General features: G+C 37.9%; 1 protein-coding gene across 1 annotated transcript; it reads left to right on the forward strand.

Moving 5' to 3' along the window:
• Positions 1 to 890: 890 nt before the first annotated feature.
• LOC6049012 lies at positions 891 to 20,305 on the forward strand. The gene is made up of 5 exons (XM_038265547.1): positions 891 to 1,131; positions 10,672 to 11,806; positions 11,867 to 12,206; positions 12,268 to 12,409; positions 19,615 to 20,305. The coding sequence occupies exons 1-5, from the start codon at positions 1,065 to 1,067 to the stop codon at positions 20,082 to 20,084; spliced, it is 2,154 nt and encodes a 717-aa protein (XP_038121475.1). The 5' UTR covers positions 891 to 1,064; the 3' UTR covers positions 20,085 to 20,305.
• The last annotated feature ends 7,044 nt before the right edge of the window (positions 20,306 to 27,349 follow it).

A 27,349-nucleotide genomic window follows, 5' to 3' on the forward strand; every position in this document is an offset into this window, starting at 1 on the left:
TTGGACTTTGCTCCAGCAGCTTTCGCAGGGCTTGCGCCGTCTCGTGGTCCACGTCGGTCAGGTCCGTCAGCGGGGCGATGCTGAAGGTTTCCGCAGGTGGTGGTGGTTCTGGAGAGGTGGAGTGGGGCTCTGGAAGTTCCGATACTTCGGCGACGCTTGGTACGGAAGGTACATTTTGACTTGAGTCGAGATTTTCATCAAGTTTGGATGGTTCTTGTTCTTGTTTGATGCTCGTGGATGAAGTTGATTCAATCTACAATTTAATATTTTAAATTTTCATAAAAAAGAATAAAACTTGTTTTTAGTCAAACTTACTTTACAATCTACTGATTCGGGTTTTGGTTCAGGTTTAGTTTTCACATTTTCTAGAAATTCTTTGTAAGCTGAGCAGAAAATGGCACGTTTTCCCAACTTTGGAATCAGTTCTCTAATGATATCATCGGATAGACATTTAAAGGCTCTTTCGTTAATTTCCTCATCTAAATAAATATTAAGTAAATTATAATTATATTCCCCTTTCATTAAAAAAACATTGTTGATATTCAAAATGCAACAAAAATTAAAGCTTACCTTCAAATCTAGGAATAAGTTCTTCTAACTCCCACTGCTTGAGATATGATCGAACAAATTGGTCCATTTTGCTTTGTTTAGTTAAATGTTATTTCATTTTTGCCTTAAAAATGCGAAACTGATAACTTCATCAGCTCCAAAATATCGAAAAACAAATTCTCTAAACAACTTACTTACCTACCTAAACGTAAACAATCCTCTACAGTAGAGTCCCGCACTTCACTGACATCTCGTCCGGTAACTCACCAACCACCCGACGACACGCGGTGAGTGCCCCCTTCGACTTTGCCGTGTGTTGTTGTTTACCGCTACATGCATGTAAATATTCAGGAACTCAGCGAGCGCTCTCGCTCTCTCTTTGCTGTTTTTCGTTACTCGCCGTCACTTTTTCCGTCAGTCTCGCTGTAAATGGTTGACAGTAAATTTGCTGCGTGTAATTTTTTCTTCTTGATGTGGTAATTCGCGTGTTGGATGTTTGCAAAGTGCGCCCCAAAATGGACGAGTTTGTGATGCAGACGCTGCAAAAGTGGAACCTCGCTGATTTGGTGGAACGTTTTCGGGGTAAGTTGAAGGGAAATCTTGTTGAAATGGGCGGTATGTAAATTAGTACTCGTGTGATGTGCGGATGGAGGAACGTGCTCGCTCGGTAAAAGTACAGGGTTGTTGTTGTTGCTGCTGTGGTGTTATTGTTGTAGGCTCATGTCACGTAAAGCTTTCGTTTGAGTGTGTGAATTTAAGTTTTTACTTGCATGATGGGAACAAATTTTACATGTTCAATCATTGAGAAAAAAAAATTAGTTAGCTGTTTCAAAATACGAGTGCCCATATTCTCAACTCAGCTTTGGACAAATTGGCTCAAATTTTTTGTGTAGCCTCGTTAAACTGGTCCAATGTGCATGACGAAAGCCGGTCTTCAAAAAGTTTATTTAAAAAATGCAACAAAATGAAAAAAAACTATGAAAATTGAAATAATGAGCCATGGTTAAATTTATAATAAATATTAAAATTTAACTATTTGAATAAAACAATAAGCATAACAAAGAAAAATATATGTAGAGTGGACTAATAGGGTGGAATCGAAAATTGTTTTTTTCAGCAACACATTTTTTGGGTCCCTTTTAGGGTCCCAAACAACCTCCCAAAATTTAGTAGCGATTGGCTAAGCCCACGATTGGCGCAAAGCGAATGAAATTTGTATGGAAATTACTATGGGAAAACTTGCATTTTCACACTTTTAAATTTACAAAATTCATGTTTTAATACTTCATGAAACTAACACCGTAGAAGTATAGCCCTGAATGTCTTGAACAACTCTTCCGAAACAAACATTCAATATTACGCCCTTTTAAAATATTAGCATTGGTTAAAAATTTTGAAAATATTTTTTTTGAAAAGATCGAAAAATTTCACGAATGTTTCATATTTTAACATTGAAAATCGGACCATTAGTTGCTGAGATATCGACATTAGAAAATGGTGTGTTGTTTGGGTGGGACTTAGAAAACATCAATTTTCCTGTTTTTTAACCCTTTGCATGGCAATATCTCAGCAACTAAAGTTCGTATCAACAAAGTTCAAAAAGGCAAAATATAGAGAATTTCCTCAGCTTTTCAAAAATATTTTTTTTTCAAAAGTGGGCAAACATGTGCACTAATTTTTAAAAATGAAAAACTGCGACTATTTTCATAAAAGTCACCTAAAAATGGATTTAACTTGAAAACGGTGCACTTTATCAAAATTTCACTATAGTGCTTTTTGATTGCAAATTTGATTTTACATCGAAAAATGAAGTTGAAAAATTTTTGCGACCGATTTTTCGATTTTTTGAAAAAATCAGTATTGATTCCAAAATTTATAACTCGCTCAAAGATTTTTTGCACAACCTGGAAATTTCTGAAAAAATGACATTTTATGTCCCCTTAAACACATCAAAAAATAAAAAAATTAAAAATAGTGTTTTTTTGCAAATCAAGTTTGAGTGACAAAAAGTTAAATAAAAAATCACCAAATTTTTTTTACTGTGTATCATGTTTTTTGCAGTGTAGTCCATATCCATACCTACAACTTTGCCGAAGACACCAAATCGATCAAAAAAAATCCTTCAAAAGATACAGATTTTTGAATTTTCATACATCGTTTTTGTATGACCAGCTGCCAAATTTGTATGGAAAATTATATGGACAAACTAATGATGCAAAATGGCTTCTTTGGGCATTCCGAAGGCACCAAAAAAGTTTCAGTCGGATTAAAAAATACAAAAATTTAATTAAAGAAAAAAGACCGATTTCGTAGAGAATTGCTCAAAGTTTGTATGGAAGAAAATTACTTACAATGATTTTGTCTTATTTTAAAAACAATGATAACCTTTTTCTTTATTGCTAGAAACATAAAGAGAAGCTGAAACCATAAAATATAGCTGACAAATGGACAAGGAAACCATCAGACAAATTGAATTGAAAAATAAAGTTAACTTTTTATTTTCATTAGTCTTTGCTTATTTTTCATGTTAAACTAATTTCATTTAATTCACGAAATGGGGGAGTGTTATTTCGAAATAAAATTATTTTTCATACTTTTATTTATATTACTCGGAGCAGGGATGAAATTATCGTAAAAGTTTCTATTTCGCTAGCGAACATTTTTCACCTGCAAAAGATAGAGGAGGCGAAACATGCAAAAGAAAATTAATCAGTCGAAGATTTTTCATGAATCTCATTTTGCTGTATTTACAAATATTGTAGCTAAGGAAAGTGACTGGTCATTTTTCGACGTGTAAAGATGGAACACCCTTTCCCATCTTGGGACGTATTACTTTATTACCCAAAGTTCTTTGTCATCTGTGCATCGTGAAGGTAAACTTATTTACTATTGATGAAGAATTTTTCATCGCTAGTTCGGATATATTTTTAGTATCTTGCCACGGTTGAAAAATTATATTTTTCGAAGTTTTTCCATGGGATGTTTCATCATGATGAAATAGATTTTCCCATTCTTGTTCAATGAAAATAATATCTTCTTGATATGAGTTATTGACGTACACTATGTCAACACGGTCTGCATGCGTGATGTGCAACATCGCCACTGTTTGAATGTTTCCGTTGTTGCCCAACTCGCTGGCTTCCATTTTCATGTCCAGAATTCAAAATCATGAAGTTAGATTGCCATACTACCTAAACATGCATGGTTAGGTAAACATTCAAACAGAGGCGATGTTCCTTGTTGCGTTGCAGACCACTTCCCGAACACGGACGGGAACATCAAGTATCGAAATGGGAATCGTCACTCAAAAACCTACTTGAATTAGTGCTTGACACCTCTTTCAACCATTTTGAAACCTTGTCAAGATCATTCCAGTTGGCTGCAGTGATCAAAACCCGGCGCTGATGTTCGCCTCGTGATGCTAAGTCGATTCTTTTCCCCAGGTTGAATTTAATTGTGTGACCTAATAAAGCTCTCTAGGCCGGAGCTGATCTTCTTCATCCCTGTTGAATTGTTTAGCCTTAGTGTTTTGCCGACTTGAAAAACAATATTTAAAGGTAGTAATTGCCAGTTGATTGCTGAAAAAGCGTTCGGTATATATCCGTCGTTTGTATTTCCTCTCTCCGGTGCCGAGCTTATTGTACCATCGTACCATTAATCGTTTTTAAAAACTCGCAATTCTTCCAATGTCAGTCAAGATGAAATGTTTGGACAATATCCCATAACCTCAATAAACAGTGTACACTTAAATTCTATAATAGTTTAAATACTGAGACTATGCAAAAATAGCGCATCCCTAACACGGACGCGTTCGGTGAAATTTCTGTGCTTCCTCGGACATCATTCCTTTTGGTAATTCACATCGTTCAATTACAATTGCCATGGCTATGGAATAGGTTGCGATGAATATTTTGGGCCTGAGTATATATTCAATTATTTGTGGCTAGTGCATGGTGTCGATTTCTGGAAAAGTCAGGGAAAACCTGGAATTGTCAGGGAATTTTATTTGACCTGGAAAAGTCAGGGAAAGTCAGGGAATTTTAAGCTGGGAATTTCGATGATCTTAAAAATATTACTACAAAATTTCATTCCATTTTGAAAATTCGCCCTTGATGATGTATTTGAATGTTTTCCGAGCCAAACTTTGCAACATTGATAATATTTATTTTTTTTATTGGTCAGTCCGGAAGGAACGCAGAACTCCATATAAAAAATGCTTAAGAAAAGGGTCACGATGAAAATCGCGTAGCTTGTTTGCAATATGTTTAGGTTTAAAAATCAAATAATTTGGATTTCCGTTCAACTGAAAATTACAAATTACTAGCGCACACAGGGTGGGACAATATGAGGCAGTTGCCCCACCAGAGATTTGTTCTAAAATTGGTCGATTGCTTAGCATATAGGGACCATAGAGAAAATCATACATTTTGTCAGAAAAATTGAATAATTTAAAAAATCTAAAGTTAAAACATTCGAACATTTGAAAATTTTAAAAAATCTAAAATTCTAAAGCATAAAGATTCAAAGTTTTTAAAATTTTGAAATTCTGGTAATTTGGAATTGTTGATATCTCATTTTTTTAAATTCTTATTCTTCAATTCTAAAAAAATGTAAGGCTAGAAAATTTTCCAAAATTTCACTTTAGTATTCGTTATCTAAATTTATATTTTTCTCAACATTAAACTAGTCTAATTTTGTGTAATCTAAAATGTAAGTAAAATAGTGATGATGAAATTGAATTAAAAATAAAGAATTAAATTCAAGAATTAAAGAAATAAAACAAAAATTTATGGAAAGACATGGTTGTTACGGACTACATTCAACTCATTTTTAAACATACTGACTCTGAATAATTAATTTCTTTAAAGTTTTGAGCAATGTTATTTATCCTTATTTATTGTTCTTTTATACTGGATACATTCAATTTTAATCTTGTGAATCTTAACCATATTTCAAACTTTTCCTGAAGATACAGACATTTGGATGTAACAAAAATTATTATTGGGCATGTTCCAGTGGGTGTACTGTGCTTCTATCCCCAATATGAGCTCGATTGGACGTAACAGAAGCTTCTCCGCCTTTGAATTTTAGATGGGATTCAACCAGTAGATTTTTTTTTAAATTTGAACATTCTTGAAGAAAAATAAAAAAAATCCAAACATTCAAAAATTACATCTCCAACATTGAAAATTTGATTATTCAGAAATTAGGAAGTAAAATAACAAAAAAAAGTTTTCAAAATCCCAAAAAAATAAATCCATATTAAAAAACTAAAAGATTCGAAATTTTTAAATCAAAAATAAAAAAATAAATAAAACAAAAATCAAAGATATCAATATTCAAAAAAAAGTAAAATAAAAATAATCAAGAGAACAGAAAAATATTATTTTTAAATCCTTAAATTCTTAAATTCTTAAATTCTTAAATTCTTAAATTCTTAAATTCTTAAATTCTTAAATTCTTAAATTCTTAAATTCTTAAATTCTTAAATTCTTAAATTCTTAAATTCTTAAATTCTTAAATTCTTAAATTCTTAAATTCTTAAATTCTTAAATTCTTAAATTCTTAAATTCTTAAATTCTTAAATTCTTAAATTCTTAAATTCTTAAATTCTTAAATTCTTAAATTCTTAAATTCTTAAATTCTTAAATTCTTAAATTCTTAAATTCTTAAATTCTTAAATTCTTAAATTCTTAAATTCTTAAATTCTTAAATTCTTAAATTCTTAAATTCTGAAATTCTGAAATTCTTAAATTCTAAATTCTTAAATTCTTAAATTCTTAAATTCTTAAATTCTTAAATTCTTAAATTCTTAAATTCTTAAATTCTTAAATTCTTAAATTCTTAAATTCTTAAATTCTTAAATTCTTAAATTCTTAAATTCTTAAATTCTTAAATTCTTAAATTCTTAAATTCTTAAATTCTTAAATTCTTAAATTCTTAAATTCTTAAATTCTTAAATTCTTAAATTCTTAAATTCTTAAATTCTTAAATTCTTAAATTCTTAAATTCTTAAATTCTTAAATTCTTAAATTCTTAAATTCTTAAATTCTTAAATTCTTAAATTCTTAAATTCTTAAATTCTTAAATTCTAAAATTCTAAAATTCTAAAATTCTTAAATTCTTAAATTCTTAAATTCTTAAATTCTTAAATTCTTAAATTCTTAAATTCTTAAATTCTTAAATTCTTAAATTCTTAAATTCTTAAATTCTTAAATTCTTAAATTCTTAAATTCTTAAATTCTTAAATTCTTAAATTCTTAAATTCTTAAATTCTTAAATTCTTAAATTCTTAAATTCTTAAATTCTTAAATTCTTAAATTCTTAAATTCTTAAATTCTTAAATTCTTAAATTCTTAAATTCTTAAATTCTTAAATTCTTAAATTCTTAAATTCTTAAATTCTTAAATTCTTAAATTCTTAAATTCTTAAATTCTTAAATTCTTAAATTCTTAAATTCTTAAATTCTTAAATTCTTAAATTCTTAAATTCTTAAATTCTTAAATTCTTAAATTCTTAAATTCTTAAATTCTTAAATTCTTAAATTCTTAAATTCTTAAATTCTTAAATTCTTAAATTCTTAAATTCTTAAATTCTTAAATTCTTAAATTCTTAAATTCTTAAATTCTTAAATTCTTAAATTCTTAAATTCTTAAATTCTTAAATTCTTAAATTCTTAAATTCTTAAATTCTTAAATTCTTAAATTCTTAAATTCTTAAATTCTTAAATTCTTAAATTCTTAAATTCTTAAATTCTTAAATTCTTGAATTCTTAAATTCTTAAATTCTTAAATTCTTAAATTCTTAAATTCTTAAATTCTTAAATTCTTAAATTCTTAAATTCTTAAATTCTTAAATTCTTAAATTCTTAAATTCTTAAATTCTTAAATTCTTAAATTCTTAAATTCTTAAATTCTTAAATTCTTAAATTCTTAAATTCTTAAATTCTTAAATTCTTAAATTCTTAAATTCTTAAATTCTTAAATTCTTAAATTCTTAAATTCTTAAATTCTTAAATTCTTAAATTCTTAAATTCTTAAATTCTTAAATTCTTAAATTCTTAAATTCTTAAATTCTTAAATTCTTAAATTCTTAAATTCTTAAATTCTTAAATTCTTAAATTCTTAAATTCTTAAATTCTTAAATTCTTAAATTCTTAAATTCTTAAATTCTTAAATTCTTAAATTCTTAAATTCTTAAATTCTTAAATTCTTAAATTCTTAAATTCTTAAATTCTTAAATTCTTGAATTCTTAAATTCTTAAATTCTTAAATTCTTAAATTCTTAAATTCTTAAATTCTTAAATTCTTAAATTCTTAAATTCTTAAATTCTTAAATTCTTAAATTCTTAAATTCTTAAATTCTTAAATTCTTAAATTCTTAAATTCTTAAATTCTTAAATTCTTAAATTCCTAAATTCTTAAATTCTTAAATTCTTAAATTCTTAAATTCTTAAATTCTTAAATTCTTAAATTCTTAAATTCTTAAATTCTTAAATTCTTAAATTGCTTAAATGCTGCCATTTTTGCTACCATCTTAGATTGCATATTGATAAAATTTGAAGTGTTTTTGGAGTTTTTTTCGGTTAGAGAAATTTTGAGAAGAAGATGTAGAAAACATTGTTTCGATTTTTTCAAGTGACGCTTTGGTAAGATCATCGAGTATAAACTGTATCTTAAATTTAAAACCTCAATATCGAGAATTTATTACATTTTTTTAAATTTTATTATTTTTCTATTAAGATTTCATTTCAGATCTAAATTTCTAAATGTTTGTTTTCTTTTTGCAAAAATATTTGTTTTGGCTTTTTCCTCTAGTTTACCTAATCCTAGCAAAAATACATTTTCAGCGTTTCAAGATTCTGCGTTCTGAGATTACAAAATTGAATTAATATGAAACTTTTTTGTATGTTTGTCGCAAAATTATTTTTCTTAAAATGACGCGGATTCTGCGTGGATTGGATTTTAGGATGGCGCGAAGTTTTTTTCGATTTCTCCGTAACAATTCTGAATAAAGGAATTTGAGAGTTCAAGAATTTATAAAATGTGGTCTCTTCGGAAAAGTTGTTTCAGCATCCGAGATTTCATAGGGATTGTACAACTACATTTCACATATTTTCCCCAAACAACATTCAAGGGGTTACAAGGAGGAGTTCCCATGGTCAGATCGAGCTTAAATTTGGAATCTATTCCAAAACACTCAAATGTCTAAGTTTGATAAACATTGACCTTTTGAAAAGCTCGAGCAGGTTGTATCGAGAAATTAAAAGTGAGAGTGTGTGCGTGTAACATGGAGTTAAACTTTTCGAAGTGCCATGGAAAGCTTCACAGCAACTGCACAGAAAGTTTAACTCCATATTGCACACACTCTCATTTTTAATTTCTCGATTTTGTTTTTATTTTTTATAAAATGTATTGATTGTGTGAATGATCGCCTGTAGGCTTTGGTCAAGGCAGAAACCATTTTTTTAAATTTTATAGCAAACATATTTTTTTTTTGTAAAATTATTTAAGAAGATGTTTTCTTCAAATGTCCAGAAAATCGTTTACTTTAAATACAATCATTGTTGAAAAAGACGTAGATCTTTTTTTAAACCGTTAACATGTACTTGAAAAATTTACATTTAATTGTATATTTTTCTTAGTTTTTCAGTTTTGTTTTAATCTTTCTTAAGGATCTACAAAATTACATATTTTTTATGTTTTTGTCTCCAAAACCTTTAGTTTTTTTAATAAAAACACAATCAAAAATGGCATCGGCCTAGTTCGTTTGAAAGTTCCGCCAAAAGGCAACAATTTTAAAATTAAACATGACTTTTTACTTTAATTCAAATTTTCAATTGCTTATTTTTTGAAAACTTTTAACTTTAAATTTGCTTTAGGAAATGAAGTGAAACTAACTAATCGCAATTTGAAATTTGCAACAATTGCAATAATTAATTATTTCTAGAGTTTTTTAAAGGTCCTATAAGCTAATGTGTTTCATATGTTTATAGGACCCATTAAAAAAAAACTCTAGATTTTTTGACAACATTTAAAATGGCATCACCAGATAAAAAAATAGGACAATTTTATAGTTGCTCATTTTGGATGTTCGATTAGAAAAAATGATTGACAAAAAAAAAGGTTTTAAGTTTTTGCAGAATCCATCAATAGAAAAATAATATAAAAAAGTCATTGATTTTTTTTATATCTTAAATTTGCAATATTCAAAAAGGAAAATGTATGAAACCATAAAAACACTCCAAACAATATGTTAGTAAAAAATAGAAAATAAAAAAAATTGTGGTCTGGAGAGGTCAGGGAAAAGTCAGGGAATTTTATTTTGGGGTTTGGATCGACACCATGTAGTGGCACTCTAGCTTCTTCTTTTAAACCGTGGAAATCACAACATTTATTGGCAGCTTGGACACCAAAGCCATCGATATTTGTTTGAAAAACGTTGAACCAGTTCCACGTTGTGGCCTGTTAGCTTTGGGTTGCCGAAGAAGCGTTTTGCAGTTTTGCTGTTTTTCGCACTTACTTTTTTCGATGTCGGCTCGCTGATACTAAGACCATTTTTTAAGTCTTCTTCAAAATTAATTGAATTATTTAGAATTGTTTATTAAACACAAGCCTTACCCGACAAAGTTCGTTCTGCCTTTTTTTTTCGTTTGTTGACGTTTTTAACTTTTCTACTTATTCAGCCTCCTTTGATCAAAATTTGGTTTTACGTAACTTTTCCCATACAATCTGCAGATTTTCCGGATTCGGTTCCAGAGTGGCCAAAGTTCTTTTTGGAGTAAGAACCTTCCTTGGACTTATACCGTCGAATTTTTTTGTATAGATTTTTAGAACTTTACCTCAGTCTCCGGTTCATTAAAAATTTCATCGTTTTACGAAAGTGCAATTTTTCCAATGTCAGCTTACATAAATGTTCAGGAAATGTTCCATAACCCTAATATAGACTTTCATTTCTCAAATCAACCATCAAAACCGAACCTACAAAGAAATGATTCCAATCAGTAAATTGAATATGAATTTACAAGTACTCTTTCATATTGATTATGCCCTCCAACTTTTTTAGTTTGTTTTGTTATTAAACCTGATTATATGACTAAAATGGTAACTTTTCAATTCCCAGATGAGGAAGTCAACGAGGAAGCCTTCTCCGTGCTCACCCCGGACATCATCAAGGAGCTCGTCCCGAAGCTGGGCAAACGGGCCATCTTCAACGCCCGGTACGCCGAGTTTAAACAAACCCTGGAGCAGGAACAAGCAGCACCGCCATCGATTCCACTGACCACTGACCAGCAACAAACCGTTGACCAGCTACCGGCCCCCCCAACCCTGTACCCAATGCCCAGCGTCGAGCCCAAAGATCAGCAGCAGTGCAGCGCCCAGAGCTTCGAGTCGTACTTTCTGCAGCAGTTGAAACCGCACAACAGTGGGCCACCTTTGGTACCGGAACCGCTGAACGATTCGTTCGGGCTGAACATCGACGACGAACCCACCATCAAGCGGATCAAGCTGGAGATTTACGAGGGCGAAGAACTGTCCAAAAATGGGCAGGAGGACGACGGCTTTGACGGTGGCCAGATGGAGTCGTTTTCGGAGGAATCGTTTCACGCGGGAGATTGCACGGAGCTGGGGGATGGAGCGGAACGGTTGCGCACGTTGCTCAGTCAGTCGCCGTTGACGCGGGGGCTGCTGGAGGCCAAGTGTTTGGATAAATCACAGCGGATTCTGCTGACCAACACCGTGGTCCAGTATTTGATTTCCAACAGCAAGGATGGCAGAATTCCAACCAAAACCTTTCAGTACTGGCGCAACGCCATCCTGTCGCTGTGGCCAACGCAAGTGATGAGTGATTACTTCAGAAAAGGCAACGGAAGACTCCAGGACCGGTTCCATTACGTGAACCGAGCAAAAAAGGAGGAACTGAACCGGGTGCGCGAGCAGCACCTCTTTGCGTCGGCGGTGGACAGCGTGGCTGCAGCCATGGCGGCGACGGCGGCTCCCTCTGCCGGAGAAGGATCGTCCTCGGCCCAGCGAAGTGAGGATGACTCGTGGGATGGACAGGACGGAACCAGCGATGGTAATGGTGGCATCGAGGCTAGCCCCGAGGAGGAGGAACAAACCGTCGCCGAGCTGAGGAGCGTCATTTCAAAGTGTTTTGTGCTCAAGCACACGCTGAAGGCGCAGTTTCTTACGCCAAATCAGCGGAACTCGCTGGCCAGTGCGATCGTCGATTACCTGATGGACAAGAACGGTGGACCGTAAGTGTTGAAACAAACTTAAAATCAGTTAAAATTAATCAAAACCCTTAAACCATCCAGCATCTCCATCAACGAAATGGTCACGTACGCGCAGGCCATCGAGCGGCTCTACCCGAACGAGAACGCGTCGATCTACCTGCGGCGGGCGTGCAACCGGGCCCGGGTCAACGGCAAGCTGTACGACCGGTACACGTACGTGAAGCGCAAGGGCAAGGCGTGGGACGATTTCCTGGACGAGCGCACCCAGTACGGGCAGCTGCGCGAGATGCAAGACCTGGAAAAGGCGCGGCCACTGTGGACCGAGTCGCTGAAGGTGCGCCAGGAGATGACGCGCAAGTTTAGTCCGGTTAAGATTCTGAACTCGTTTACGTTCCTGAAGGAGCCGGAGGGGTACAAGTTGGTGAGTTGACTTAAATTCTGGGAGAAATTTGTTTAAATTTAACAGCTCTACTTTTTTTTAGCTTCTGGAAGACTTTGAGCGAGAGCTTCCGGACATGAAGAACACCTTCCAGGAACACTGGCCACAGACGGCCACCAGCATCTTCCGTTACGTTCTGGATACCAACTTCCTTGTTGGCATTTCCGAGTTCAACGTAGAAGATTGTAAGTGCAACAAAGGCTTATTTTTATTTAATCAAAAACTTTCCTTCAAGACGAATCACAAACAACGTGGACGCTTTTTCCCATGTCTTTCCTATTTTTGGAGTGATCGAAAGAATTATCTGATAAGCCACGCGGTCTTGAGATTAGCTTCAATTTGTCGTAAAATCAAGTAGCTTTGAACTTTTCCTCTGAAGATTATATTTTTCGAATTTAAAGAGACCAACTTTACTCTCCTAAGGCCTTTCCTATGAGTCGATTACAGATTTGATCAAATTGAGTTCTGCAAAAATCTAGGATCATTCTTACAAATCCCTGGAAACAAGAATCGTCCCGATTGGTTGAGTTATGCCCGAGAACTAGCGAGTTGAAGTTACCGTTCCAACTTTTTTGGAGCCTAGGGCGTGGAATGTTAAGAGACGAAAACTGCCCCTGATCGCATGGATGTCCCATATGCACTTTCATCACTTTTGAGTTCTTGTTCTAAGTTATAATCCTGAAATAATCTGATTATAAAAATTGACAAATTTGGTTTTAAATCTTTACGGAAATAGTAGCTTTGAGGAAGAATAATTTTGAAGATACTGAAATGTCTGAAACAAAAATCTGGGTGCAAAAGCTGTGGTTAATATGCACCGGTAATTCCAACCGTCCCCTAACATGACAGTTTTCGTGAGTTGCGCGTATCCACCGACAGATGGCAGGTGGGCCTCGTCGGAGTACGTCCATCAAATACGCAACTAAAAATTTGCATAGGAAACTTTTTTTTCGTGACGGATTTTGTGGCACGCTCACTTCAACAGTTCTAGACTAACATTTGAACGTGGCGTATCTCTAAACAAGTTTTTAAAGAAAATGATTCCATAATGCTTATTTTGTCGTTTTAAACTGCCGTTCTACGCATAATTGTCCCATGTCAGTTTTTGACGATTTTGACTTCATGCCATTTTTAAGTTTAGTCTGATGTGTACTTTAGGAAAACACATGAAATCTGGTACTTTGTTCGGAAACTCACCAAAAACAACACCAAGTCTGTTTGTCCCATCGTTGAACTTCTACGCATAATTGTCCCACCAAGTATTTTCTTACACGGAATCATTAGTTTTACTAAGCATTATGCCTTGTTTTCCTGTTGTATAGCAAGAGGATCACAAATAAGGGTGATAAACTGCTAACTGGGACGATTAGGGACACATAGGGCGAATAGGAACCCACGGGACAATTATGCGTAGAAACACAGAAATCGGTCGAAAAATTTCAATCGCGTTTTTCTCAGTTGCACTTTTTTGAACATGGGACAATTATGCGTAGAACGGCAGTAAACCAAAACAAGGCAAAAACTATATTTAATTAAACTATTCGCCATTCTCAAAAATTTGGCTAGATAATATCGAAGGCCGCCATCTTAGGCCCACTGGGCCCACTAAACGGGGTACGCTCAGTTTGTATGGGAGCTGTCAACATGCTCCCGGGCTGGTTAATTCTCATCGAAACAGGCTCAGAAACCAATGCACAGTGGTCCGAAACCGAAATCTAGCGTGACAAAATTGATACCGGCCACACGTTAAGATTTAGAGCTTTGGTGTCTTCGGGACAAATAATCAGAGTCAATAGGGGCATCTTTTGGTATGGTGGACATTAGGGTGGTCCAAATTTTAGGGTGGTTCAGAATTTTTATTTTGGCGGGATGACGAGATAGCGCTTTGGTGTCTTCAGAAAAGTTGTAGAGAACACCATTCTGAGCAACTTTGCTGAAGAGCACAAAGCTCTATCTTCAAACGGGAAGTTTCTAGAGCCATTTTTGTAATTTAGGTTGAAGTGTTTATGAAAAAATGAGTTTTTTGAATTTATCAACTCAGGCTTGTGTCGTAGCGAGTTGATGTCTTCTAGACATTTGTAGAGCTTATCAAAACACACATTTATCTTCCAAGAGAGCAAAAATCGGACCTTTCAAACGAATGTTATAGCCAAAATACGACGAAAAAGACGCCATTTTGAAATGTGAATAACTCGAAAAGGTGGTGGAGTTTGACCTCGCTCTTAGAAGCATCTGAAAGTACACATTTTAGAGTACATTTGCTGAAAATATCTCGGGGGTCTTTTTGTTTAACTTATTTAATCTCAATTTGAAAATGAGCATTTTTAATCGTTTTTGCCCATAACTTTTGATAGAATTGACCAAAATTCATTTTTCAAGAATAAAAGTGTTCATTTTGACAAGCTCTACAATTGTCTAGAAGGGCTCAAAAATGTACAAAATGATCTAGTGGTTGTAAAAGAAGAAACAACTTTTGGCTGAAATATTTCAGGAATAAATTTAATTATTTTGTTGATTCCTGAAATATTTCAGCCAAAACTTGTTTCTCCTTTTACAACCACTAGATCATTTTGTACATTTTTGAGCCCTTCTAGACAATTGTAGAGCTTGTCAAAATTAACATTTCTATTCTTGAAAAATGAATTTTGGCCAATTCTATCAAAAGTTATGGGCAAAAAACGAATAAAAAATGCTCATTTTCAAATTGAGATTAAATAAGTTAAACAAAAAAGACCCCCGAGATATTTTCAGCAAATGTACAAAATGTGTACTCTAAGAGCGAGGTCAAACTCCACCACCTTTCGAGTTATTCACATTTCAAAATGGCGTCTTTCGTCGTATTTTGGCTATAACATTCGTTTGAAAGGTCCGATTTTTGCTCTTGGAAGATAAATGTGTTTTGATAAGCTCTACTCTAGAAGACTCGCTGACACAAGCCTGAGTTGATAAATTCAAAAACTCATTTTCATAAACACTTCAACCTAAATTACAAAAATGGCTCCGTTTGAAGATAGAGCTTTGTGCTCTTCAGCAAAGTTGCTCAGAATGGTGTTCTGAAGACACCAAAGCGCTATCTCGTCATCCCGCCAAAATAAAAATTCTGAACCACCTAAAATTTGGACCACCTAATATCCACCATACCAAAAGATGCCCCTATTGACCCTGATTATTTGTCCCGAAGACACCAAAGCTCTAAATCTTAACGTGTGGCCGGTATCAATTTTGTCACGCTAGATTTCGGTTTCGGACCACTGTGCAATGCACAGAGGTCCAGATCGCAAAATAAAGTTGGAAATGGATTTTCCGATCAATGGTGAAGTTTCGGAGCTTGGGGGTCTTCAGAAGAGTTGTTGTAAATAAAAAGGGTCAATTTTTGGTTTGCTTGAAAATTAGGGTGGTTCACGATTAGGATGAACTTGCCAATCCAAGCAACTTTGTTCAAGACTCCAATATGTTATCTCGTAATCTACGCCGTCTACGACTAAAAGTATTGATAGTGTCTGAGCAAAACTTAAAAATCAGTTTTTTGAACGTGAATTCAGGGTTACGTTTTAGAGAAAAGTGATGTTCGGAGCACTTATAAAACATAAAAATTTCATGAAAAGACATATAATTGGGCAATTTTCAAATTTCGTTATGGTGGACAGAAATGTTTTTACCTTGAAAATAAGACTTTATCAAATGAAGATATCTCGAGTTTAAAAAAAAATACCCCTGATTTTTTTCAGCGTTTAAAGTCCTGGATATCCTTTTTCAAATATAACCTGGCTTGCGCCTTTTCGAGATATTTAAGTTTTAAATTTGCATCTTTTTTTTTCCTTCCTGGCTGTAACAGATGATTTCTTTACATTTGGTAGTAGAAGGCGTTGATTACGAGATAAAATTTTCGTGTCTTCGACAAAATTGCTTGGATTGGCAAGTCCAACAACTTTTTGAAGGCAAAAAATCCCAAAAATATTCCTGAAATGTTAGATTTTCAAAATCACCCTAATTTTCAACCAAACCAAAAATTGCCCCCATTCATTTACAACAACTCTTCTGAAAAAACACTAAAGCTCCAAAAATTCACCTTTTTCGGAAAGTCCATTTTCCACTTAATTTTGCGATCTGGACCACTGTGCAATGGTCCTTTATTCAATGTTAACCTTCTACTGCTCAAATTTTTTTTTCGAAATTTTTTATATTTCCCTTTTTTAGGAGGTAATTTTGAGCAACTTTTTTTCTACGAAAAACTGTACTTCTCTTGTTTATGCTTTTCTTGTTTAATTTTTAGTATTTTAATTTGCATTTATGTTGTTTAGTTTATGTATTTTTCATATTTTTACAGTCACCTTTTCAATGTTTTGCTTGTTTTTCACATTCTCAGCAATAGAATAATAATATTATCATTCTAATTGTCTCTACGCATTTTAGAGGCATAGTGTGGGACACTTTGAAAATTACTGCATACTTATTTTTACCTAAACCAAAGAACTTTTAGTAAAAAACATAGCCAAAGCCAAAGCCCTAAACAAAAGTGACAAAGTCACATACAATAAGTTAAACTTTTAATCAAATTTTTTTTTTCTAAAAAGTTTAAAAGTTCTTTGTTCCAACGCTTTTGGAGATCAGAATTTGTTGAAAATTGATTTTTTAGCGATTTTTTGGTTCGAAGCCCGTTTAGATGCGAGCTTGGGTAAAAGAAAATAAAGAAATAAAAAAATCAACGAAAAAAACAACCAGGAATCATACATAGACACTGTTTAAAAACATCGAGAAACTGGATACATTCAGGTAAAGAAAATCTTTAAAGCGGTGCATTATATTCCAAAAAATAAAGAAAAAAAAACAATGCATAGAATTGCTCTTTTTCAAAATGCTAAATCTCACAGAAACAACGAATTTCAATTTTAAAACAAGCAAATTTGCTGAAAAAACCGATTAAAATATCAATTGTTTCTGCAAAAACATCTCCAAAATAATCAAAAATCAATCTGATCAACCAGTCTAGGAATGACAAACAATAGATTCCAAAACCGGATTGGCCCAGCTGGTCTTCAAACCCTGCAGCCTAAAAGAGACCGTTAGCATTTGATACAGATTAAAAGAGATGAACGAATAAAATTTTTTGGGATTTAAATTTTCTTCCACGACGACCAGTTTGGTCCAAAAATTAAGCTAAGATTGCTGATATTATTGTTCACAACGATAAAGCTTATTTTTCTGAGTACAATGACCCTTATGGCCTATCTACAATCACTTAACTTAGAAAATTTCACTTAGCTTAGGAGTTTGAATCAATGAAAATGAATCTGATCTTCTACAATGAAAAGGAATAAAATTAGAAACTTGACGTATGGTTTGGAAAATTTCAAAATCTACTATAAGTTGACGTTTCCATATCAAAGGTAAACAAACAACTGCATAGCAACGTATATCAGCCCAGCAAATTTTCTAAGTTGTTTGTGGATGACGGCCGTAAGTTGTGTACATTTTCTAAGTTTCACTTTACTTAACTATTCTAAGCTAAGTGATTGTAGATAGGCCATTAGTACGACCACAAAGAGTTCAAAATGGATTTATAAATCATTTGTGAAAAATTAACCTCGCGGTCCTTCTTGACAGGAAAGGTCCTACTTGACAGTTCTTGCCAAGGGGTCCATAGTTGATCCATCGAAAAAATGTTGTCTTGACATTTTTTTTTGCATTAAAATGTATCTTTTCGTCGCCTTTTGTTTTTAAGATCTGACGATGTATATAGAACCACAGACACCAGACGTTTTGGATCGATCACCACCTTGTGTAAAAACATGCAACGGTTTTATTGAGAATGGCAAGCCATTTGTGGCGCTGTCGTCGCAGAGGAGATTTGACAACTCTCCTGTGTAAACAACAACATTGGAAAGCACGTGGTTGGCCTATTCTCTTTCTCATCAAAAGTTGCATGCCTCTTTTCGTCGAGGAAATTGATCAAAAATCAAAAAATCAAATTATTCGCTCTACAGCATTGCCTTGGCGTTCTCGATTGCGAGATTCCTACTCGAAACTAGGTGTTCGAAGGCTTGATTGTTGAGGCAATTGCAAACCTCTTTTTACACTTAGCTTCCATCCACCCCGGGATTCGAACTGACGACCTTTGGATTATTAGTCCAACTGCCAACCAGCGACTCCACCGAGGCAGGACCCAGGGAGACGACTCCCACACCTGGACTGAGCTAACGACCTAACCTTTATTTTTAGGTTAGTCCGGGGCCAACATTTACTTCCCGTCCGACGGAAGGCGTGATCAGACAAATCTCGTCTCGAAAAATGCCACCGGGACCGTCTGGGATCGAACCCAGGCCAACTGGGTGAAAGGCAATCACGCTTACCCCTACACCACGGTCCCGACGAGGAAATTGATGTATAGATCAAAAATAGTTTTGAAATGTTGAAAGTAATCATTTTGAGTATCGCTTCAGATAAGTGTTAGTTAATTTCAGAGAATAAAATTAAATTTATTTAAAAAAAAACTTAGCATCATCAAAATCAAGTTGGTGAGAATCAGAATACGGCTCCTGCGAAAACTGTGGTGCACTGCAGTCTACATCCAGGCTTATTCTTGCAAGTGGTAATAGACTACGAGATGGCGTTAGTGTATCACCCGCCATGGTTTACACTAGATTTTCGAATTATTTTGTTCTAGCTGCTGCGTCTGTTGTCTGTGATAGAACAATCCAGCTTTTTAAGCGAAAATGGCGTTCGAATAGTGAACGCCCGAAATGTCAAAATCACGCAGTGGTACCAACATTACGGAAAAAGTGTGCAATGACATGACAGCCACATTTTTTTCTAATGTTGGTGCTACTGCCGAGCTTCCGTGGCCGTGAGGTTACGGGTTTCGCCTTGTAAGCGGAAGGTGATGGGTTCGATTCCTGTCTGGCTCGGCAAAGTCAGATCCCTTCAAAGAGCAAATCTGCTCACTGGGAATACTGACCGGTAGGGGATGAGTTTCGACTAACGGCGTGCTGGGTTTCCAATCCAGAGGTCGTGAGTTCGATTCTCGTACCGGGATGATGAAGTTTTTTTTTTTAGTTTTTTTTACTGCGTGATTTTGACATTTCGGGCGTTCACCATTCGAACGCCATTTTCGCTTAAAAACCTGGAGAGCTAGCTTTTGTGTCACCATATGTATTTCTTGTCTATTTAGACTGTTTAAGTATATAATGACAAAATTGTTTAAGAGTGGTTCTCACGATCAATTGAAAAATATATATAAGAGAAATTCCGTGCCAAATAGGGAATCGGTTGTACCGGACCCTCTCCGATTTCAACCATAGGTGCTTGTAACTTGTAGGGTCTCAAAAATTAAATACATCAAAGAATGGCTTCAAAAATAATAACTTCTATTTTTCTCAATCACCTTCCACAGTCCAAACCGACATCGTCACGTCCTGCCTGATCATCCTCCCCCTCCTCTTCAAGATGTCCAAGCGCAACGAGAAAAAGTGGGCCCCCTCCCGGCTGGACGTTTGCCACAACTTTGTCCTGTACGCCCGTGAATTCCGCGAGGCCGTCGATGCCCTAAAACGCCGCCAGCAGCAGCTGGAACGCTTCAAGAAACGCATCAACCCGACCGTGGTGGCCATCGGACCGACCATCTCAACAATCGAAGTAGCCTACATCGTCATCCAGGACACCTTTTACCGGTTCGAGTCACTGCCGGAAGCGATCGAGGTGTGCGTGAAGATTGGGGCGGCCCTCGGGGTGCGGTATTTGGAGGAAGTGTCCGCACCGTGGTACTTTGTTCAGCGGTTCGTCATGAAGCTGGAACTGCCGTCGGATTTTATCAACTCCAGGGTGTTCACGGTCGTTGAGGCGCTCAATCTGCCGATGAGATAGAGGGGTGGGATCGCGGGTGGTAGCTGTAGTCAGAAGCTGTTTTGTTAAGTTTTTTCCTTATCTTGAAATGACATTCATTTGAATTTACCGTACCAACAAAGGATTTGTAAAATCTTGCTCGATTAAACATGGTAATGCTTTTGATATCCATTAATAAGCACTGAATGTGTTTCAATAATTTCTGTTGAAATCATAGTTATAAAATGAAAATGAAACTGAAACACGATGTTTTTTTCTATCTTCGAAAGCAACACGACGAAGTTGACATACAAACAGGGTTGCGAATGAGCGAGCGCTCACGGAAAGCTTGCTCGCTCCAGCTGGAGCGTGAGTTTTTATCAGGTAGCTCGTGCTCGCTCACGCTCACCGGAGCGTTTTGCGCTCACGTGAGCCGGTGAGCCAAAGTAGGTAGTTGTTTTTTCCTGTTGAAGCATCTGTCTGTTTGAAACAAAGTTTCTAGAACTATCTCAGCACAGACAGCAAAAACAAACAAGAAACGGATTTGATCAGTGAACCGAAATTTACGTTCTATTTAAAATCTAGACATTTTTCGAACAAGGAACAAAAAACTAAATTCATAATGTAAACATTCATTTACGTGAAGAGATGAACTGTTTGTTCACAAATCAAATCCATATTGGACCATATTGTATTGTTGTTATGTACAAAAATATTGACAATTTATGTATATTTTATTTATTTTTAAATAATCTTTTAAACAGTTACAATCATCCATGTTCAAAAAATCATATATAACTTGTAATTGAATATTTTCAGAGGTTTGGTTGCGAAAGTGTTCAATAAAATCCACTTGTTGGAAGTAGAAACAACCTTTTCGTGGTGAAAAATATTGACAATTTATTTGATTTGAGTTAAAAGGGTAATTTCAACCCTTAGAAATTTTGAGGCATATATTTAAAAATAGAACTGTTTCAAAAATATTACCCTTTTTCTAAAATGCTTGCCAAAAAGAGACTAACCTTATAAAAATGATTAGCCGTTTCTAATCACTGAATCACTGAAAGATTTAATAAACGGAACAACTTTTTTTTAATGGTAGCTCATTATGACCCGCAATCTGGAAACACTGATTAGGTACATAAAAACAGTTTAATGTTATTGTTGGAGATTTAAGCTGTCCACTTGTCTGTGGTAGATTAGTAAACAAGAAGAAATGAGTAAACGCCCTTTAGCGTGTAGCTCAACTCCTGTCAGATATTTTCACTCTGCTGTAAACACTCTCGAATATAACTTTGACAAACGTACACGCGGTTTTATTTCTACTGCCGCTCCACCTTTTACAGGTTATGGGCCTGTTCGAACGCGTTTGTTCGAGTTAAAAAGTTTTCGCCGCGAGTTTTTTCGGAAGTTTCGCGATCGAAATGTCCACGGGCGGAGACGGAGCTGATGCTCCCGGGCGCGCTGCCACAAAGCAAACCCTGTCGAATCTGCCGCCGATGGAGCTCCTGATGGGCCGTGAAAACTGGCCGGATTGGAAGTTCGCTGTGCAGACGATGTTGGAGGTTGAAGGCCTTTGGGACGCAGTTGAACCGGCAGCAGGCGCCGTGGTCGACCCGGTGATGGACAAGTTGGCCAAGGGGCGGATCATCCTTATGGTCCACAAATCGAATTTCCACCACCTCAGGGGGGTGCAAACGGCGAAGGAAGCTTGGACGAAGCTCGAAAATGTCTTCGAGGATTCCGGATTGACTCGACGGATGGCGCTAATCAACAAACTGACGTCGACGAGGCTGGACAACAGCGAGTCGATACAAGCGTTTGTGTCCGACATCCTGGATGCCGCACACCAGTTGCGCGGAATCGGCTTTGACGTGACGGACGAGTGGGTCGGATCGTTCCTGCTCAACGGATTGCCAGCATCGTATCGTCCAATGATTATGGCCTTGGAAAATTGCGGCCAAGCAATCACAGGGGATCTAATCAAGACGAAGCTGCTGCAGGAAGTGTCTGTTCCGTCGGAGGGGGCCGCGTTCGCCAGCAACAAGCAGCACAAGAAGTCGACGAAAAGTCACCAGAGCAATCCACCCAGCAGTCACCCGAGCACATCCAAAGGACCGAAATGTCGGCGCTGCCACAACTACGGTCACATCGCTCGTGATTGCAAGATGAAGGAGCCGAAAAAGGACGGAAGTGCTAGGTGCACCGTGTTGTCGGCACTCAACGAGGAGGATGACAACTGGTACTTTGACTCCGGCGCATCGAACCATTTTTCGAAGTCGGACGCGATGCTGGAGGATCTTCAGCAGTGTGGAGGCACCGTGGTTGCAGCCAACAGAGGGGCGATGAAGGTCGTGGCGAAGGGGCGGATGCAGCTCACCCCGAAAAGTTGCCCGAATTCCCCGATCGTCGTGAATGACGTGCAAGTCATCCCGGAGCTGTCATCGAACCTGCTGTCAGTCAACCAGATCGTGAAGCGAGGCTGCACGGTAATCTTCAACTCCGCTGGAGTGAAGGTGCTGAACTCGGACGGTGACGTCATGGCAACTGGAACTCGTTACCGGGAACTGTTCAAGCTCGATCTGCGATCGCAGGAAACGAAGAGCGCACTCGCTTGCTCGTCTGCGGTTGGTCTCGAGGTCTGGCACCAGCGCCTGGGACACCTGAATTTGCCGAGCGTTCGAAAGCTAGCCAGTGGACTCGCCAACGGGATCAAGATCGTCGGAACCGACAAGGAGGACTGCAAGGTGTGCCCGATGGGGAAGCACACGACAGCCGTTCAACAAGAAGGGTTCGCGCGCTACCGGGATGCTCGATGTGGTTCACACCGACATCTGCGGACCGTTCGAAGTACCATCTATGGCTGGAAGCAGATACTACATCCTGTTCGTGGACGACCGTTCCCGAAAGATGTGGGTGTTCTTCCTGAAGACGAAGTCGGAGGAGGAAGTCTTGAGAACCTTCAAGGAGTTTCACCTGATGGTCGAACGCCAGTCCGAGCGCAAGCTGAAGGTGCTGCGAAGTGACAACGGGAAGGAGTACGTGAACAACGGTATGAGAAGCTACCTGAAACAGCACGGCATCGTGCACCAGACGACGAACCCCTACACCCCAGAACAAAACGGCATGTCCGAGCGCGGAAACCGCACAATTGTTGAGCGCGCTCGATGTCTACTGTTCGGAGCTGGATTGGAGAAGAAGTTCTGGGCGGAAGCCGTGGGCACAGCTGTTTACCTGCTCAACCGGTCTCCCACGCAAGGTCACGAATCGACGCCGGAAGAGGTTTGGACAAGCAAGAAGCCGGATTTGTCGCACTTGAGAATCTTCGGCACCAACGCGATGGTCCAAATCCCCAAACAGAAGCGACGGAAGCTGGACCCGAAGTCGCACGAGTGCATCTTTGTCGGCTACGACGAACACGTGAAAGGGTATCGGTTCTACGACCCGCAGTCACGGAAAGTCTTCAGCAGCCGCGAGGTCCGCTTCATCAACGAAGGCGTACTGGAGAAGCAGGAGGATCAACGTCAAGAGCAAGTGGTGCGGCTGGACATCGAACCGTACGTGCCGCCGACAGCAAGTGGTTCGCCGAATCGCTTTGTGGAAATCGACGACGCCGCCGAGAACGAGCTGGAGAATCCCGACACGGACTGTGTCCCGGATGTCGACAACAGCGAGGACGAGTTTCTCGGGTTCGAGGAAACAGCTGGCTCAGTGACCGACGTGACCTCCGTGCTCCCACCGCAATCATCTTCAAATCCTCCGTTGTCACCGGAGTTGAGGCGCAGCGGTCGGGAGCACAAACTTCCAGGCAAGTACGATGATTTCCATGTTTCGCTCAGAGGTTTGCCGCGTCCCAATCCCTTACAGGCGGTCGAATCAACCGATACCAGCGACGACGACGCCAGCGAGGACAACTCGCCGGAGGAATCCGATGACCCGGTCCCGCCGAGTCGCGACACGAGCTGCGTGGTGGCCACAGCCAGGAGTCTGGCAGTCGACGGCGATCCCTTGTCCCACAAGGATGCGCTGTCTCGAGAGGACTCTGCAAGCTGGAAAAAGGCCATGTTCGACGAGTACGAGGCGCTGATGGCGAACGACACCTGGACGCTGACGGAACTACCGAAGGGCAGAAAGGCCATCAAGTGTCGGTGGGTCTTCAAGACCAAGCACGACGCGAGTGGTAATGTAGATCGGCACAAGGCGCGGTTGGTTGTGAAAGGATTTTCGCAGCGAAAGGGGAAGACTATGACGAAACCTACTCGCCAGTCGTACGTCACAGTTCCCTGCGATATCTGTTCGCGCTCTCCGCCAGATATGACTTGTCGATGGACCAGATGGACGCCACAACCGCCTTCCTGCAGAGCGAGTTGGAAGAGGAAATTTTCATGGAGCAGCCACCCTGTTTCGAGGACCCGACCAGACGCAACCTGGTCTGCCGCTTGAACAAAGCGCTCTACGGATTGAAGCAGTCAAGCCGAGTGTGGAACGGAAAGTTGGACGCCGCACTGAAACGTTTTGGTCTGCATTCCTCGAAGTACGACCCGTGCCTGTACAACCGAATCGCCGACGGAAAGATACTGTTCGTCGCAATCTACGTCGACGACGTCGTGATCGTTTCCAATGACGAAGGGGTGAAGAACGAGATCAAGGCCAAGCTGAGCAGCACATTCCGGATGAAGGACTTGGGACCTGTCAGCAGCTGCCTGGGCATCCGCGTCACCCGCGGACAAGGCTGTGTCGCGCTGGACCAGCAAGCATACATTGAATCGATGCTCACCCGGTTCAACATGCAGAACGCCAAGCCCGTGTCGACACCATCGAACCCGTGCGTGAAGCTGATCAAGGAGATGGCGCCGAAAACGGCGGACGAGGCGGAGAAGATGAAACGAGTTCCCTACCCCGAAGCCGTAGGAAGTCTGATGTACCTGGCCACCTGTACCCGGCCGGACATCATGCACGCAGTGAACCAACTGAGTCGTTTCAACGCAAATCCTGGGCCGAAGCACTGGGAAGCAGTCAAACACCTGTTCCGGTACCTACGAGGCACGTGCGGGTTCAAACTGCGTTACAGGAAGCACGGCAACACAGAGCTAGTCGGGTACGCCGACGCAAGCTGGGCATCGGATTTGGACGACCGGAAGTCAACAAGTGGCTACATCTTCATGCTGCAAGGAGGTGCAGTTGCTTGGAGCTGCAAACGACAGCCGACTGTCGCGCTGTCAACCTGTGAAGCCGAGTATATGGCTCTGGCTGCCACTGTTCAGGAAGCTTCGTGGTGGCACGGATTGTTGGCTCAACTGGGACGAAAGCAAACGATCGAGCTACGCTGCGATAACCAGAGCGCCATCTGCATCGCCAAGAATGGAGGTTACACGCCGCGTACCAAGCATATCGACATTCGTCACCATTATATCCGTGACGCCCTCGACAAGAAGATCGTGCAGCTGACCTACGTCAGCACGGACGAACAGACGGCGGACGGCCTGACAAAGTCTCTGGAACGGATCAAGCTGGAGCGCAACCGATCAGCGATGGGGATCAGCGGATCAGCTTAAGGAGGTGTGTTGGAGATTTAAGCTGTCCACTTGTCTGTGGTAGATTAGTAAACAAGAAGAAATGAGTAAACGCCCTTTAGCGTGTAGCTCAACTCCTGTCAGATATTTTCACTCTGCTGTAAACACTCTCGAATATAACTTTGACAAACGTACACGCGGTTTTATTTCTACTGCCGCTCCACCTTTTACAGTTATATTTTAATCAACCAAGCATTTAACCTTGAATCGAACTTACCAAAGCATAAATCCTCTTGAATCCATTCATTGTTTTGTAAGTTTTTCTAAGGTTTCAAAAAAAAAAAAAATCAAATTATTCGCTCTACAGCATTGCCTTGGCGTTCTCGATTACGAGATTCCTACTCCTACTCTAAGGTTAACAGGCCCTTTTATTTAGGCGTCTATACCCCTCCGCCCCTCTCTGCTACAATAAGGCCTTTAAATTCTAAAATATTTATACATTCGACTGTAAGTCTAAAAAAAATTTGACCCTTGCGAATCCAACCTTTTATTTAAAAACATGATTGATGAAAATAAGCTATTCCAATTCATATATCATAAAATTTGTTCACAAAGTCATATTTCCACAGCCCTACTGCACCTTACGCAAAAAATCCATCTAGAATTAAAAAAAAACTTTCTCAAAAACGTTAAATGATTAGCGACACGTCCAAAATGAGCGCTCCGTGAGCGAAATATGAGCGCGAGCGCGAGCGTGGAGCAAACGCGAGCTGAAAAAATCGGAGCAAACGTGAGCGCGGGCAAACGTGAGCTAGCTCGCGCAGCGCTCCTCCTCACGAATGAGCGAAAAGTGAGCGCTCATGAGCGCGTGAGCGCGTGAGGAACGCAACACTGCATACAAATTTGGCAGCTGTCCATACAAAAATGATGTATGAAAATTCAAAAATCTGTATCTTTTGAAGGAATTTTATGATCGATTTGGTGTCTTCGGCAAAGTTGTAGGTATGGATTTGGACTACACTGAAAAAAATGATACACGGTAAAAGTTTTTTGGTGATTTTTTATTTTACTTTTTGTCACTTAAACTTGATTTGCAAAAAAACACTATTTTTATTTTATTTTTTTCATTTTTTGATACGTTTTAGAGGACATCAAATGCCAACTTTTCAGAAATTTCCAGGTTGTGCAGAAAATCTTTAACCGAGTTATGAATTTTTGAATCAATACTGATTTTTTTTTCAAAATTTAAATATTGGTCACAGTTATTCGTTTTTTTTTTTTAATTAGTGCCCATGTTTGCCCACTTTTGAAAAAAAATACTTTTGAAAAGCTAAGAAAATTCTCTATATTTTGCTTTTTATAACATTGTTGATGTGACCCTAAGTTGATGAGATATTGCCATGCAAAGGATTAAAAACAGGAAAATTTATGTTTTCTAAGTCTCATCCAAACAACCCACCATTTTCTAATGTCGATATCTCAACAGCTTATGGTCTGATTTACAATGTTCAAATATGAAACATTCAAGAAATTTTCCGATCTTTTCGAATACAGTATTTTCAAAAAAAAAATCTAGATTAACATTTCAAAAGAGTATAATTTTGAATGTTTGGTTCTTTCGAAATGTTAGTCTCGATTTAATTTTTTTTGAAAATACTGTATTCGAAAAGATCGGAAAATTTCTTCTTTAAAATAATGTTTTCGAATATTTTCGAAAATTTCACGAATAACATTTTAAAACATTGTAAATCGGACCATCAGCTGCTGAGATATCGACATTAGAAAATAGTGAGT

The sequence above is a fragment of the Culex quinquefasciatus genome, chromosome 3 (genome assembly GCF_015732765.1).
Source record: "Culex quinquefasciatus strain JHB chromosome 3, VPISU_Cqui_1.0_pri_paternal, whole genome shotgun sequence".
Taxonomy (NCBI): Eukaryota; Metazoa; Arthropoda; class Insecta; order Diptera; family Culicidae; genus Culex; species Culex quinquefasciatus.

Bases quoted from the DNA above. Each gene is read 5' to 3' on its own strand.
- LOC6049012 (XM_038265547.1), top strand. From the start codon at position 1,065: ATGGACGAGTTTGTGATGCAGACGCTGCAAAAGTGGAACCTCGCTGAT. The intron at 12,207-12,267 runs GTGAGTTGACTT...ACTTTTTTTTAG, and splicing joins AGCCGGAGGGGTACAAGTTG to CTTCTGGAAGACTTTGAGCG. The intron at 12,410-19,614 runs GTAAGTGCAACA...CACCTTCCACAG, and splicing joins CGAGTTCAACGTAGAAGATT to TCCAAACCGACATCGTCACG.